Source organism: Eublepharis macularius, chromosome 12, assembly GCF_028583425.1.
Source record: "Eublepharis macularius isolate TG4126 chromosome 12, MPM_Emac_v1.0, whole genome shotgun sequence".
Taxonomy (NCBI): Eukaryota; Metazoa; Chordata; class Lepidosauria; order Squamata; family Eublepharidae; genus Eublepharis; species Eublepharis macularius.
The window spans coordinates 76,598,330-76,615,046 of record NC_072801.1 but is presented as its reverse complement, the minus strand read 5'-3'; the positions used below and the strand labels follow the sequence as shown (position 1 = coordinate 76,615,046).

The 16,717-nt window shown below is 47.6% G+C and overlaps 1 protein-coding gene across 6 annotated transcripts; it reads left to right on the top strand.

Annotated features, from left to right (window-relative positions):
* Positions 1 to 3,540: 3,540 nt before the first annotated feature.
* RBM23 (RNA binding motif protein 23) lies at positions 3,541 to 16,717 on the top strand. Of its 6 annotated transcripts, none has more exons than XM_054992929.1 (16): positions 3,541 to 3,703; positions 7,491 to 7,619; positions 7,704 to 7,784; positions 9,348 to 9,395; positions 9,513 to 9,583; positions 9,680 to 9,730; positions 10,331 to 10,513; positions 11,091 to 11,144; positions 11,236 to 11,353; positions 11,555 to 11,707; positions 12,236 to 12,373; positions 12,466 to 12,531; positions 12,619 to 12,829; positions 14,422 to 14,520; positions 15,015 to 15,099; positions 15,878 to 16,717. In XM_054992929.1, the coding sequence occupies exons 2-16, from the start codon at positions 7,584 to 7,586 to the stop codon at positions 15,879 to 15,881; spliced, it is 1,398 nt and encodes a 465-aa protein (XP_054848904.1). In that variant the 5' UTR covers positions 3,541 to 3,703; positions 7,491 to 7,583; the 3' UTR covers positions 15,882 to 16,717. The 6 variants fall into 6 exon arrangements, with proteins under 6 accessions (XP_054848904.1, XP_054848903.1, XP_054848900.1 ...); XM_054992928.1 differs by having other exon boundaries at positions 14,419 to 14,520; XM_054992925.1 differs by having other exon boundaries at positions 10,274 to 10,513.

The window sequence follows — 16,717 nt, the reverse complement described above, 5'->3', positions numbered from 1 at the left end:
TATGTGGAGCTGCTGGCCGCAAGGAACTGGCTGTGACTATTTGTGTAAAAAGTGATGCAATGTTATGGAAATCTCCATCCCATGCTAGGATGACGATCGTTAACTCAAAATGACTAGACAGATTGATTTCAGCAGAGTGGCTTTATGAATCCATTGCAGTAAAACTCTAGCATAAGCTTTGGGGCATTTGCGCCAGCAGATGAGGATGCATGCATGAACGCATAAAAGCTTATGCGGGAATAAAACATTGTTAAGTCTTTAACAGGGCTTTTTTCTGGGAAAAGAGGTGGTGGAACTCAGTGGGTTGCCTGCACAGGGGGTAACTCTTGGCAGGTGGTGGTGCCCCTGGTACCATATGTGTGCACACCAAGAGCGTGCATGCTCCCAGAACCAATGATTTCACTTTGGGTCAGCTGGAACAAGGGGGAAGTTTTTAAAAGTTTAAATCGCCCTCGGCGAAAATGGTCACATGGCTGGTGGCCCCGCTCCCTGATCTCCAGAGGGGAGTTTAGATCGCCCTCTGCACCGCTCCAGCGGCGCACTCCCGTCTGTCTGGAGGTCAGGGGGCGGGGCCACCAGCCATGTGTCAAGTGTCAAGAGATTCCGGAACTCCGTTCCACCGCGTTCCTGCTGAAAAAAAGCCCTGGTCTTTAAAGTGATCCTGTTTGTTTACATAAGAGATGTTTATGAACAGCTGTTCAGTCCTGACAGCTAAAAAGAATTTCTGTGTTCAGAAAAATATAAGAGTTCAGTAGCACCTTTAAGACTAACCAACTTAACTGTTGCATAAGCTTTCGAGAATCACAGTTCTCATCTGACGAAGAGAACTCGAAAGCTTATGCGACAGTAAAGTTGGTTAGTCTTAAAGGTGCTACTGGACTCTTTCCTATTCTGCTACTACAGACTAACACAGCTAACTCCTCTGGATCTGTGTTCAGGAAGTGAGTATATTTTGTGTATCTCTGATGGTGAGTACAACAGGCTGATCATCGTATTGAGGCTCTCCTTTGGAAGTTCCCCGAGGTAGTTGGTGAAATGTTCAGTTAAGAGAGATTTTGTGTTTGATTTAGCAGGACTACTGTTACATAATGTTTCAGAACCACCCCAGAAATAGATTTCTCATCCGCGTGTGTTTGCTCCTACTCTCACATATAATACTCCCCCTTCCTTTTCCTCACTGGTGTTTTACTAGTGTGTGGTTGAGAGGGTATTCTCACCTTTTGCAAGTTAAATCTTTGTAAGTTGTTCACCCATTGTTTTTACCACCTCCACTTCACTCGAATGGCGAAACCAATTCAAACCTTGAAGTACAACCATGTTTGTATGTGAGGATAAAATGGAGGAAAGGTGAATGATATAAGCCACTCTGAGTCCCCATTGAGAAGAATAGCGAGATATAAATGAATGAATAAATTTAAAATTCCCAGGGGCGGAGTGTATCAGTGCAACAGGAGGTAATAAGTGGGGAACTCTGTGTGAAATAGATGGAAAAAGCAAACTGTATCTCAGATTGGTTTAAGGAAGTGTATTAATTTTTATTTTTATTTACATTATTTTTCTTTCTTGTGACTCAAGGCAGATTACAGAGTAAGACAGCACGATCAACAGCTGAGACATTAAATAAACAAAGCACTAGGGTATGCAAATGTATAGAAATTGGAAACAAGGAGAAATCCAATACAGAGCTGAAAATAATGCTGAAACGAGCATAAGCAGTTAAGCACATCGCAGAAACGACCCAGTATGGACATATTACTACAACAGGCAGTATAGTCTAGTCCCTGGTCGTTTACCAAGTGCACCTCTTTGAGATTACTTTCCTACAGTACAGCCCTCCTATCTGTGGTAAAAAACCCTTCTAAATAATTCAGGTTTGCAGAAAGCCAGGAAAGTGAGTTTCCCTTCTTAAGCAGGCTAGTCTATAAGATGGAGGCCACCATAGACAATGTGCATGTAGTTTTCCATTTTGCATTAGGGTTGCCAACCTCCAGGAAGTGGCTGGAGGGGCCCCAGAATTATAACTGATCTCCAGGCTACAAAGATCAGTTTCCCTGGAGAAAATGGCTGCTTTGGAGGGGGAACTCTAGAGTTGCCAGCCTCCAGGTGATAGCTGGAGATCTCCTGGAATTACAGCTGATCTCCAGGCAACAAAGGTGTTTCCCTGGAGAAAATGTCTGCTCTGAAGGGTGAACTCTATGGTATTATACCCCATTGAGGCCCCTCCCCAAACCTCACCCTCTCCAGGTTCCATCCTCCAAATCTCCAGGAATTTTCCAAGCTGGACCTGGCAACGTTAGGGGACTCACAGGGTGATTGTCCTGAGGATACCATACTTTCTAACCGCTCAGAGTGGGCATTAGGTTGTCCTGAAGGGTGGTATATAAATCGAATATTTTATCATTATTATTCTACCCTGCTGAGGTCCCCCTCTTCTCCAAACCCCGCCCCCTCCAGACTCCACACCCCCTCGATCTTCAGGAATTTCTCAACCTGGAGCTGGCACCCCATAGCTGCACGTTAATGTGCAATATGGAAGTGACTTAGGCAGGTAGCGAGACATCAGCCACGTTGATTTTGCTTGCAGAGAAGTTAGCCGTGTTAGTCTGTGGTAGCAAAATCAAAAAGAGTCCAGTAGCACCTTTAAGACTAACCAATTTTATTTTAGCATAAGCTTTCGAGAATCAAGTTCTCTTCTTCAGATGCCTGATACAGAGACTGGCATCTGAAGAAGAGAACTTGATTCTCGAAAGCTTATGCTAAAATAAAATTGGTTAGTCTTAAAGGTGCTACTGGACTCTTTTTGATGTTGATTTTGCTTGAGTAGAAGCCATCTTAGATTCCGGCCTGCTCTTTTGCTGTTGGGGTCCGCTACTTGGAGAGGCTGGCGGGGGTAGTGGTTAAAGGGCACAGTCGTGACGAGAGTGTGGCTCCTGTTGCCATGGAAACTGCACCAGGCCGCCATTTTTCCCGCAGGGGCCTTGACAAAGAGAGGCGCAGGTGGCCTTCGACCCCGGGCTGTGAAGAGCGGCTTTCCTAGAGGGCCGCAACAACAACAAAAAGAGGCCAATCAGGGCTCGAGATACGGGCTCGACAGCCGTCCAATAGGAGCAGGTTGCCCGCTGTCTTCCCCTCCTATTTGCTTTCACGAAGAGAGAGACCGGTTCCTCGCCCCTCCCCTTTCGCGACGATAGCCAATCAAAGTCGCTGTAAGTAAACTATGACTTCCTTTTTCTACATTTCCTTCAGACTGACCAATCACGGTCAAGGACTTCAAGCAGATCCCGCCTTCCTCTTCCCATCATTGGTTTCTATTCGAGGACAGAGGGAAAAAAACTCTTGCCTCGCGCTTTCCCGACCGACTCATCCAATCATCATCGATGTTGCAAAAAAATTCCTCCTTCCGTCCGGCGTTTCAGTCAATCGGCACCCAGCTCTTACGACCCTTTTCCCCCTCCTTCTTCCTTAGCCAATCAGCGGCATCCAAACTACCCCCGCCACCGTTTTCCGCGCGTGCGCCCCGAGTCCCTCACGAGGCAAAGAAGGAGGAGGAGGGAGGGGGGGAAGGTTCTGGAGGGAGAAGCGTCCGCCGCCATCTTAGCGTTGCTGCTGCTGCGGCCGCGTCGGAAGAAGGAGAAGCGAAGGACTCGGAACCGTCTCGGGACATAAACGCCTGCCGGAGACTAACGCCGAAAGGGAGGGGGAGGTGGGTGACTCCGCTCGAGCGGCAGGCCTGAGAAGGAGGCTGGGGACTAGGGCGGCCGGCTGAGGGGTGGCGACGTCACGGCCGCGGCGGTGACGTCACCGGGAGGGGTCCCTGAGTTCTAAGCGAGGGGGGAGGGGAGCCTGATGGAAGAAGCGCCTGAGCTGGGCGAGGGCGGGGCTTCGGCCGAGGGGGCGGGGCCTCGCCTTTCGGGTACCTGTAGCTGCTCTCCCTTCCCCCGCTTTTGTTGCTTGGCTGGGGGGCTTAGGTAGGTTCTTGGGGGATGGCGGGGTTTAGAAATAAAAGCCCATCGCAGGGAACAAGATGGTGTCTCGGGGTCTGGAGGAGGAGGGCTGCTTCTAAACATGGCGGGGAGGGGTATTCCTTTCTGTTATAATGGGGGGTAGGGGGTGGTGAGGAAGCATCTTCCTGAAAGCGAATTGGACCTGACAAAGCCCAGAGAGCTTGCTGGGGGTGTGAAGTAAAGACCTTGTTTGGCTGTGTTGGTCTGTAGTAGAAGAGCAAGGTTTGAGTGCAGTGGCACCTTAAAGTTGGTCTTTAAGGTGCTGTGGTGGACAGTGCCCTCAAGTTTCACGGAAGTGAAACGTATGTATATAAAACATATAATGAACAAAATCCTGCCCTCAAGTCATAGATGACTTATTGCGACCCCTGGCAGGGTTTTCAGGGCAATAGTCCATCACCTGCCTCTGCAACCATGGTCTTCGTTGAAGGTCTCCTACCCAATTACTAACCTGCTTGCTTCTGAGATCTGACAAGATCAGGCTCACCTGGGCTATCCAAGTTAGGCCCTTTAAGGTGCTACTGAACCTGATTCAGTGGGCCTCTCAGAGCAGTGAACAAAACCAGTGTTGGTATCTGAAGTGAGCTATGACTCACAAAAGCTCATACCCTACCACAATTTTTGTTAGACTTAAAGATGTTACTCGACTTGCTCTTTTCTGCTGCTACAGACAGGCCAACGTGGCTGTTCATCTTGATCTAAAATCAGTGCTGTTGTTATCCCTGCAATACAGCTGGGATGAAGGTGTCAGAATACTGGTAGCTCAGAAGGCTGTAAGAATAAGATTTGCTCTTTTGTGCTCTGTGTGCTGCTGAGCATGCCAAGTGATTCCAGTTGTTTGGTTCTATGTTTGTAGCTAGTGAAGTAGCCTGCAGCCCACACCTTGTCAGCTCTTGTTTAGGAGCCTTTTGCTTGACGGAAGTGGGAGGTGTAATTTGCTTTTAGTAGGCTATGATGAACATGCAGGATTAGGAAGGTCAGTAGATCAGTTGGAAGCAGGCAGGGGTGAGGGTGGGGCAGAATTCCTTGCTGGAATTGTTTAGGGAAGTGGTTGTAGAACAGCTTGACTCTACACAGACTCATTTTACTTAGCTAAATGGGAGTCTAGAAATATTTTGGGTTATTCTGTGAAATGCTAGTGTTGGGGGTAGGGTGGCAAGAGAGAAATCACTGGGGCAGAGTCCAATGAGGAACTTGCAGGTTGGTTGGTCGTCAGTCTTAATGAGATTTTCAGAAACGTTAGAAGGTTTTCTAAGAAGGAATTTTTTCGCAAGCAGTGAGCTGGTTCTAGGGTAGAAATATTGCATCTTAGAATATGTTTAAGAAGGAAAACTGTATCTATCTGGATCTACGTGGACTTTACGAAAAGGTCTGAAAGTAAGAGAAAAATAGGTTCTGGCCAGTGGGAGGCATCTGTGCATTTGGGACTCTAAAATCTTTGTTTCATGCTTCGGGGAGTGTGGAAATGTGAGATCCGAGTTGGTTCTTACTCAGGGCTGGATTCTCATCTTCTAGAGCTGGCTTTCTCAGTAGAGTACTTTACATTTTTAAAGAACGGTAGTGATTTCTACTGTGTCCTGAAGCATAGAACTAGATTACAGTGTCTTATCTTCTGCAGAACAGTTGTGAAACCTTGTGGCCTGGTGGTGGAAGCCTAGCCTTCCTGTATCTTTGCTTTGTGAGACAAAGGGCCCAAATCTGTTGTCATACAGTTGTATCTAGAAATCGACAAGACCTCATGGTGCAAGGCTCATTGTATTCCCCAGAAGATCGCATGTGCCACTGGAACCCAAATCCCGGAACTCTGTCCAAAATAGTTAAATGTGCTTAACTTGCCCAATCTATTTGGCCTTTTGGAGTTTCTTTGAAATAATTAGGGCACAGAAATAGGTGTTGGAGACCAAGAAAGGAAGGCAGGGGGATTTGGGTGTGTGTTGGATTCAAGGAGAGCTTTATAGGCCATCCCTGGCCACTGGGAACACTTCCCACAGCCAACCACTTCCAGATTAATTCTTGTCCTTCCCAAGCTATCTTTGCTTTGTATAATGATGGCTCAAAGCTTCCTGTTGCGATGGTGAATGTGTTCTTCTGTACATGATGTCTCTATCCCTAGATGTTGTCACTTGGTCTTTCTTCTAGTCATTAGAAGGAGGGAAGTTCCTTCCTAATGTACCTTGATAAATTTACATTTATTGCTCTAGGGAAGCACTAGTGGCAGAATTCATATGGTATGAGAGTGTGAAGCAGGGCAAGATGTTTGTAAGAGAAGCACAGTAATGGATGGATCCATCCAGTCTTGACACTCAGTTACGCTGAAGAATGCTAAAGTGAGCATCTTAATAATAATGTCTAATGTGTTTACTGGCTGTGGTTTGTAAAAGTATGCAAATTATGTTAATCGTGTGCCCCTAAAATAAGCACATTCTTGTAAGTCTTGTGGCTGCTATTGTAAGCAACCTGTTCCTGCTGTGAGGATACCTTAGGGCAGTGGTTTACTGGGTTGGTGCAAGACTTCAGGACCTTGCAGTAGGTGGAGTTTTTGTATTGGAATTAAGAAATTGTGTATTTTATCTTTTGTGTATTGTTTTAATTTATTGTACCACTATATAATGTAATCTGCCCTGAGCCCGCTCACAGGGAGGACAGGCAAGAAATCTAATAAATTAAAGTAAAAACTTTCCTCCCACTGGCAACTACCAAAATTGCTCTGCTAACCATGGCAGCTCTGCTAACCAGATGCAGAGAACACAGATTGAAGGGAATGGCACTTCTGGCCACAGCAGCTGTTCCTCTCATTTCTTCCAGGGGTGGTCTTATAGCTGGGAGTGGGAGATGCCCCAGCTCTTCTAGTAAGAGTTGGTAACTTGGTTTAGTTCCCCAGTCCCCGGATCCTTGCCCACAAAGCAGCGAGGCTGTGCCAGTGCAGTTGTGTGTGAGGAATTCTCTGCCTTCACATGCTGAAGGAAGTTCCGCAGAAGCCCAAATGAGTTCCAACTGCACATTCACAGGATTGGGGTTTCATTGTAGCTTCCCATGGACTGAAGATGGGTTTTGTTGGCAAAAATGGCCATTAGGCATTCTGCAACTTTTTAGTACTTCTTACCTAGACCCAAGTTATTTTTTTTGTCTTCAGTTTTTATTAAAAACTTGGAATACAGCTTTTTTTTCTGAACTGACATGAGGTCTCTTGAAGGGTGAGGTCCACAGATGAAGGAATATCTTGGATGGGCTGTTCTAGAATGGTGGGAAAAGTAGCTACAAACAAATTGTTGTAAGATTTCATTTGTATGGAAGATCCTTTATGATTATCTTCTGATATTCAGAATCCTAGACATAACTGATAAGGTTCTAGTTGATTTCCAGATTGGTAGGTTCTAGAACACATGACTATTTGGCATCTAGAACATTGTGTATCCAGGCAACACGCATGGGCCCTGCCTCTCTTAGCCTGTTTCTTAGTTTCATTTATGTCTCCGTCTTCTCCAGGTTGTGATCAAATTCCTCGCTTGCTAAAAATCCTTCTCCACTAGCAGCTCCTTCATCTCGGGGTGGTGGGGAGCCCACCTGTTTGGGCCAGCCATGGATCCGGCGTTCCCCAATCCATCCCAGGACCCAGTAAGTATCTTCCCTTGTGCCCTTGTGTTTTCTCTTGGTGTGATGAGGCCTGCGCTTATTTTCCTTTTCTCTCCCTAATTGCAGAGTCAAGAAGACGGCATGGCATCGGATGACTTCGATATTGTGATAGAGGCCATGCTGGAGGCCCCATACAAGAAAGAGGAGGTGAGGATTTGTATCCTCAAAACAGCACCATGCACTGCCTTCGGAAAGAATTTGTAGTAATACCACTGAGAGCATAGAGTTTCTGGTCCTCATAGTGCAAGGATGTAAGGAATTCCTACTAAAGGGGTCAGTCCAGGATAGGCTTCGTGGCTTGGTGGAGCCAGTTTCTTGACCTAGTTCTCAAGTCTGTCTCAGTATTTCTTCCAATTTATAGACATTCCCTTTTTTTCATAAGCCCTAAACCTGTCAAAGTAAAACCAATATTCTGCAACAGAGTAAAATTGGCAGTACTTGCCAGTTGTTTAGGGTTGGTTTGTCAAGGGTGGTGACTCTAAACTATGTGGAAGCATTCCAGTGGAAATCTCTTGGTACAAACATAGCAGCAGTTCTTGTATTGCAGAAAGTTCTCTGTCCTGCCCAGTATTTACTGGGTTGATCATTTAGCTTTGTCTTTAAATGTGACTATGGAGGGTTGGTCCAGGGTCTTGGGAGCTGAAAACCCTTTTTGTGCATTCAGGAAGCAAATTTCTGTACTGGGAAATCTTGTGCATGTGACTTTTCACTTACTGCAGATTGTTCTGATTGCAGTATTTTTTTTTCTTAGATATTTCCAGAGAAAGCTGCTAGGGGTTGCTTTGGGCATTTGGGGAAAAGCTGGCTAGGTAGCTGTCATAGGTGTATTAGGCAATTTAAACAGGCTGTAACTTGGTCTCTTGCGCATGATAACAAGGATTCTCAGGAAGACATCCTGCATCTAGTTTGAGATTCAGCATAAACAGCCTTAGTTATCTATCTTTAAAATTATAGAACCTTCTTGAGGGTCTTGTTGCTTCATCTGAGCTCATGTATGACAACTCTGCATTGTGTGGTTTCTTAAACGAAAGAGTTCCTTGCGTTAGAGCACTGAACAACACTCTTCTTCGTTCTTCTTCACCTGGCATTTACCATCCCTTGCAAGTGATGCTTGGAAACAGTGTGATTTAATGCATGAAATTTAGAGAGCCCCCAAATTACTTTGTAGTTTCTGACTGTGTGAACCTGGTTTTCAGATTTAACAAGGAAATGGACTAGCTTCCTTGCCAAGGAGCCACGGGAGAGGTCTGGAGGATAGGAGGATATGATAGGGGATAGGTCTGTATGAAGGGAGCAGGGTTCCAGAATTGTATGCCCAGTTTGCTGGGACAGCTTCAATGGTCAGTTCTTTCTCTTGCTTTAACCCCCCCCCTCCCATGTTAAAAGTGGTTTTGAATACAGTCTATTCTTTTAAGAAATTGGGTGGCTCAGATATTACAATTGCTGTGTTGAGGTTGAAGGTTCCCTTTCCTACAAATGATTAACCTGCTTGATTGCTAATACCTCTGCCGCAGGCTCCATCATATGAGGCAATCTGTGCTCAATAATTAGAAAGTAACTTTTTATGAGATGTTTCTTCCATTTCATTGGGGTGGGCAGTTGCCATTGTGGGGTGAGTGTGTGTGTGTGTGTGTGTGTGTGCGCCCCCTCTCCCTGTGTGTCTGAATGACCCTCCCCTCCTGGGCCCATCCCCTCCTGTGTTTGCTCTAGGCCCAGCCTGGACCGTCAAAGCCTCCAGCTGATCCCCCCACAGTGCAGGTAATGTATGAAAGTGATTGGGAACTGCCTGAGGGAGGAGTGGGCTAGGCTGCAGAATAGAGAAGGGCGGAGGGTGGGGGGCAGCGCACTGACCCTCTCTTCTGCCCGTTTCTCCAGCCCCCTCAGGAGGAACAAGGAAAAGAAGTAAAGAAAGACAGCGCCCCCAGCAGTAGTGGGGAGAGCAGCAGGTGAGGCAAAGGGCTTGGATTGTGTTTTTTCTCCCTGTCTGCTAATGTCTGAGTCAGGAGCTAAGTATGTATCTCCTCTCTTCTTTTCGTTCACAGCAAAAAGAAGAGGAGCAAGAGTCGGAGCAGGAGCCGTGACCACAGACACAGGTAGGGCTGGGCTGTGAGTTGCTGTGGGGCCCATGCACAGCTGTGTTGCGTGTCTGTGAGACATGATGCAATGCTCATGGGGAATGCACAGGTTGTCCAATTCAAATGAGGTGGCCATAAGGCATATTGCAGGGAGCACATGCTTTCAATATGTGCGGTTGGCATGCTCCCCCTTTGCAGGAGCAGAACCACTGTGGGGAAATGGTTGAGGAGAGAGCGCTGGACTGTTTGGGCGGACTGTCAGTGGTGAGGGGCTCCCACTCGTCATTGTCAGTGTAGCTGTCAGGGATGGGAAGGAGGCAGCAGCTTCATGTGACGTGGAGAGTGCAGTCTGTCTCAAGCTCTATTCTTTCTACCCTGTTAACCAAATTCAAGGATTTTGGTTGGGACTGAAAGTGGTGCATCCAGATGTATTTGTTAGTAGTTTTGGCCCATAGCCACCATGGTGAAACTCGAGTGTGGCTCCCTTTTGTTCCTGTAGCTGTTCAGCCCCGTGTGGACCTGCTTCTTGGCACAATTTGTTTTGTCATCCTATCATGGTAGGAGTGGCCAAAGCATTGACAGTCTGCAACCCCCTCCGATGATCTGTTCCCCTTCCAGCCGCAGTCGGGACCGAGACCGCCATCGCAGGCGCAGCCGTAGCCGGGACCGCCGCAGCCGACACCGGAGCAGAAGCCGCCATCGGAGCCGCAGCCGAGATCGTAGGCGGGGGGGCAGCAGGTCCCGCAGCAGAGAGCGCCGGAGGGAGGAGAGAGTGCGCTATCGTAGCCCACCACCTCCTGGGTAAGAAGTGCAAAAGACTGAATGATCGTATGTTTAATAGACGAGGTACAATAATCTGTGCCTTGCCTGTCCCAAGTCAGCGACTACATTGACCATGGATGTAGAATCACATTAGAGGTTAGGCAGCAGTCTAAGACTCTCTGAAGTTCTCTTCAATCTCCTCTCTCTGCACCCCATTCAGAGGGGTCCCTATTGCTTTTTTCCTGCCTCCCAATTGCATGAGTCTTATTCTTCTTCTTTGGATAGCCCAGAAAGAATAGGAAAGTGTGTCAGTACAGTTTTTCTCATTTTCCATTCACCCACTCGTAGGAGCCGCAGGTGGGACACATAAGGAGGAAGCAGCAGTATTGGTGCATGACTGTGTAGCCCTGTGACACTATAGTAATAAGTATGAGGTATAAAGGATGCCACCCTCATTGCACAGCCTGGGATAGAGGGACTTCTGATTTTATCCATCTTGAGCAGATTCTGTTTGGGTGAAAGGGTGTGCTCTTGTATTGTCATTGTATACCTGCTGCTCTTGTCATTCAGAGTCTGAAAGAGACTCTGAAATTGTATTTTGTTTCTTTCTCTATAGGCGACGGTTTGGACACAGCAAGAGTCCCTTGTACAGAGAGAAAAGCCCCCTCCGGTGAGTGCCTTGTTTTAGGGGATGGTTCTTTGGCCCAGAGGATCTTGATTCCGTTCTCCCGGTTTTGCGCTAACCTATCCTGTCCACACAGGGAGCCTTTGGGCAGCCTCAGCCCGGAAGAGCGTGACGCCCGTACTGTGTTCTGCATGCAACTGGCTGCCCGCATCCGCCCCCGTGACCTTGAGGACTTTTTCTCTGCTGTCGGCAAGGTACCCTTCTTGTCCCCTTTCTCATCTGCTCATATTCCCTCGGTCACTTCTAATACAGATTCAACACCAGCAATACCACTCTTGTGTTTCATAGAGTGCCAGCTCTCTACCTCTGAATTTTGAATGACTGTACACTTCCATAAGACATTGCTGCAGGTGTTCTCTCTCATTTGCCCTGTCTTTTCCCTTCCTCTGGGGCAGGTACGTGATGTGCGGATCATCTCCGACCGGAATTCCCGCCGTTCAAAGGGCATCGCCTACGTGGAGTTCTGCGAGATCCAGTCTGTGCCGCTGGCTATTGGGTTAACAGGGCAGCGCCTCCTAGGTGTGCCCATCATTGTCCAGGCTTCCCAGGTGCGAAACATGGTATAAAACTTGGAGTTTGGGGTAATTCTAGTATATTGTGGATCCAAAAGTGTGTTGGAAGAACTGGAGCTGGGCTTGAGGAAGGGCTGAAGGTTCTTTAGGTCAGCTATAAACCTCTTCTGTGTGCATGTTCTTCTCCTGTCCTAAAAAAAGCCCTGGAATGGAAGAAGAGTTGTTTTCCTGTGTGAAAGAACCATGTTGTGCAGTTAAGATTCAGTTCGTGATCCATCTCCTACTGCTAATAAGGCCAGCTGTTTTTGAGCTGAGGCAGTGGCTGGCTTTGTCAACTGTTGAACCTGCAGCAGTCAAAACCTACCACAAAACAAGCCAGTTGCGGTCCTTAAAAATGAGTCTCTCTGGATTTCCGCTGGTTTGCTGTAACTCTTTAAATGTGCATGTATCTTTGTTGTTGAAGCGCAACTTGGGAGAACGATTTGGAAAAGGCTGTTGGCTGTTTTTCAAAAAATGCAGCTTGTTTTTGGCCACTCCGTAATCCTCTTGTGTCTGTGGCCTTAGGCAGAGAAGAACCGGCTGGCAGCCATGGCTAACAACCTGCAGAAGGGCAGCGGTGGACCCATGCGGCTCTATGTTGGCTCCCTTCACTGCAACATCACCAAAGAGATGCTGCGTGGGATCTTTGAGCCCTTTGGCAAGGTCACAGTTGGGAAGTGGGTGGGATGTAAAGCTTGGGGGCGGGGCCTTCTTGCATTGCAGCCTACATGCTTTTCTCCCTTTCCTGTATTCAGATTGATAGCATTGTGCTGATGCGTGACCAGGATACTGGACAGTCCAAGGGCTATGGCTTTATCACGGTATGTATCATCCTCCCCTGTCTGGGGGTTGCGTTCCTCTAAAAGATGCATGTTGGACACTCAACATACCTCCTTTTCCTCCTTCAGTTTGCAGAGGCAGAATGTGCCCGGCGTGCCCTGGAGCAGCTAAACGGTTTTGAGCTGGCCGGCCGACCCATGCGGGTGGGACAGGTCACTGAACGGCTGGATGGGACCACCGATATCACCTTTCCTGATGGTGCAGATGAGCCTGACCGGGCAGGCCTTAATCTCGGCACCACCGGCTCCCAGCTGCAACTGATGGCCAAACTGGCAGAAGGTAGAACTTGAGGAAAAAGGAAACTGAAAGCAATTAATTGTATGAGCTAGAGAAACCCCCAATAGAAACATTTTTTTTCCTTTTGTAAACTGCTTTTTAGTTCCGCAGTTGCCAGACCAGCACACAAGATTTAAAAAAGTAACACTTTTAAAGCCAGTTGGAGACGATGTAAAATGTAGGCAGCTGAAGAATAGGCTTAATAGCGTTATTAGCATTGCAGATCTGGAGCGTGTCCTTTGAAAGAGATTTCCACGGAATGGGAGTCACACTCACATTCACTGCGTTTAGCAGCAGGGCACCTAATAGGGCTGATACTACAAGATTTTGGTTCTCGAATCAGACATTGGCCCTTCAGAGTTCTAAAATCTTTTAAGCTGAAGACGCGTTAAAAGAAGTGGACAGTTCTGAATTCAGGATGGGAAATCTCTCTCTCCCTGTAGGCCAAGTTTGGTACCCTCGTCTTACATTTTTCCTGTTAAAACCAGGACAGTAAATTGGTGGTATTACTGTGCTACCACCCACAGTTCCTTCAGTTGAACAAACTAGTAGTACACTTAATTTCTGCACCATTCTCAGAGGGAGTGGAAAGAACGGAGATTAAGTCAGAAAACAGGAGCTTCTCTTTATGCTGCTGGAGTAAGCCCTTCTGCAGCTGTATCTGCATACCACAGGAGGAGGCCCCCTTCTGTGCAGAAGCCCTTCATGCTCTCTGCTTTTTTGTTTTGGCCTCTGGCAAGCTGCTCAGTCAGCCTGGGCAGGGTTTGTAGGGATAAATTGGGCAAGGATCGGTCTTCAAAGTGTGTCGAGAAAGAAATCTGAATGGAGTGTGGGGGAGAGACCAACATGAAGAATAGTTGTGATGTGCACAGAATTGTCAAGAAATTATGGCTGTCCTGCCTTGGAAAAACAGCGCCCATACGGCTTGTTTAACCTGCCTCTCTCCCATGTCTGACTCAAGGCAGCTTCTGGTGATAGTTTTAATTGCATCTTGTGAAGTCAGTTAAAACACTCCACCATAAACTGCTGACGAGACCCCATTGAACCATTCTGCCTGACTTTGTTTTAACATTTACTACTGTAAGAGCAATATTTTCAGTATTCTAAGCAGACAAAAATTGCAGGCGGTTGTGAGAGTCCTTTAGGAAAATCAGCCTGTGACGGGTGTATTAGAATCAACGTAAATGGGCATAAGTCAACCGCCGGTGTTTTTTTAAAGAGTAGTTCTCTAGTGGAGTAGAAGGGAATGGCAGTTGAGGGCAAGGTGGGGTGAGGAACCTGCCAAAAAGCGCACCTTCCTCTCCATGCAGAGATATTTCTCAAAAGCTAGTACCAAACCAGGTTTAGGAATGATTGCAGTAAAGCAAGGGAAAACACGGAATAGGGACAGTGTGTTGTGGATGCTCCAACCTCCCCCCCCCCCCGCCATGGTTTAGACAGACAGCTGGAGCCTAAAGCTTCTTGCGGAAGCGGCCTCAATTATTCATTCATGACTTTCTGGATTGGTCATACATTGATGGAAAGGACTGGTCCTTGCTGAACGTGTTGCCTGAATACCCACTCTCGTGTTTTTCTCCCTCTCCCTGTCACAGCAGGTTCCGGGATCCCACTGTCAACTACAGCAGCGGCCCAGGCTGCCCTGCAGCTCAATGGAGCGATACCCCTGGGAGCACTGAACCCAGCTGCCCTGACAGGTAAGAGGGAGTGTTAGGATGATGGGGGGGGGGGCGGTAATTGGCCTATTTGGACGGTTTCCCGAAGAGAACTGAAGGATAGGGAAAATGTGGTAGAAGCCTGATTCTTGCTGTAAATATCTTTAGCAAGGAAAGGAAATGTGGTCAATATCATTTCCAGCGAAAGGACATCTTGGGAAGTTGGCTAAAGAAGTCATCCGGCTAGTCCTCTTGAGGCATACCGTCGGTCCATCTAACTTGAGAACACTCTTACTTGGATGGAGCCAGTTGTCTTCCCAGGCACATTGCTCACTTCTTGAATGGAAATGCTGGGAGAGAAACGTGGAACTTTCAGCATGTAAAGTCTTTGCCCTGCTACTGAGCTCTCTTTAGATGCTCTTATTAACTCTCTGTCCTGCCTGATTTGTCAAGAAGGTTCATCGCACTCCTAAGGCAACCTCACCATTGTCCCAGCAAGGCAGTCCTTTAACCATTCTCTCTGACTTCTTCCCCAGCTCTGAGTCCAGCCCTGAATCTGGCTTCGCAGACGTTGGCCTCACAGTGCTTCCAGCTTTCAGGCCTATTCACTCCCCAGACAATGTGAGTAGCTGAATCACAGAGACCGGGTGGGATATTTTGCAGGGGGCAGAGGGGAATGGGTTGGAGCACCACATGCTCTCTGAGAGCCAGTTTGGTGTAGTGGTTAAAAGCACGGGACTCCAATCTGGAGAGCCAGGTTTGATTCCCCACTCCTCCACTTGAAGCCAGCTGGATGACCTTGGGCCAGTCACAGCTCTCTCAGAGCTCTCTCAGCCCCACCCACCTCACAGGGTGTTTTGTTGTGGGGATAATAGTAACATACTTTGTAAACCGCTCTGAGTGGGCATTAAGTTGTCCTGAAGGGCAGTATATAAACCAAATGTTACTATGTTGTTGTTATTATCTGTGTGGGAACAAAAGATAGCACGTTTTATTCCATGATGGAAGGTAGGCTGCTAGACATGGTTGACCACTTTAAATGGGCTTGTGATGTTCTGGCTGCTGTTCCTCGACCACCAAAACTCTGACAGCTTTATAATGTTTTATTTGCTTTTATGATCCACATTTACAGACCTTTATCAGTATTTTCACAAGGAACTTGGATGGCAGAGGGAGTATGAAGGTGAAACAAGGGTCAGAAGAGGCATCTAACTTTTTCCCACCAATCTCTTGTGCTGGAAACTTTGGTTTTTAGATTCAGCAGTCTTTGGGGGGAGTGGGGTCTTGAGTTTTGCAGGGTTTGCTTAGATTAGAAGATGATGTAGCTGGATGATTGCCAGACAGAGAGCAGTTCCATGATCCCCTTCTAACACTCTTTTTCTGTCCCCCCATTTTGCAGGTAATGCAACCCGGTTTCCCCCTGCCCTCCCTCCCTCTCCCACGGAGCCTGGAGGGGGACTGATCATCTCCACCCCATCACCACCTTTCCACCCGCACTGGATACAAGGCAGGGGGATGGACTCTGAAGGAAACCTCTTGGAGGCCCTTTCTCATGTGAACTGGTTTTACTTTGACGTCCTGCCCGCGATGCGCTGAGGGTTGGCGTTCAGTCCCCAGTTCCGGAATTGTAATTGGAGGTGGTGTTATCCTATGCCTGGAACCCTCAGAGGGACCGGGGAATCCATTTTCCCCGAACAGGGGATTGCAGCATCTGTTCTTTATTTTTTGCCTCCCAGCAGAGCCCAGTGGAACTGTGGTGTTGGGATATAATTTGCCATCTCTCTCCCCCCCCTCCCCCTACTCTCTGATGGTGTGTCGTGGGTATCTGCCGGATGCCTTTTGGAAATGTCTCATTTGCAGGTGGGAGGGGGGTGTATATAGAGGGAAGGGGTGGGGAGAGGCAAGAACTGGCGTTTGGGTAGAAGGTGGGGTCCAGAGGGATGCCCCTCCCTCCCCGGGCAATGTTTTGTTATCCCCTCTAAACCTGTACTGGGCACATACAGTGTGGGGATGTTGTCTCATTCCTCCTCTCCCTTGCCCCTCCCTCTCTTCCTGGGGCCTGTACCCTCTTCTTGGTGTTCCTGTTCCCTCTTGCTGCACCTTCCCCTCCCCCTCAGCATCCCCCAGACCACCTCTTTCCCCTGCCCCCAACCTTCAAAGGTATATTTTGGTTTTCTTTCTTTTTATCTGTCTACTTTTTTTTTGCTTATAAATGAATAATAAAAGTCACCAAAAGTAA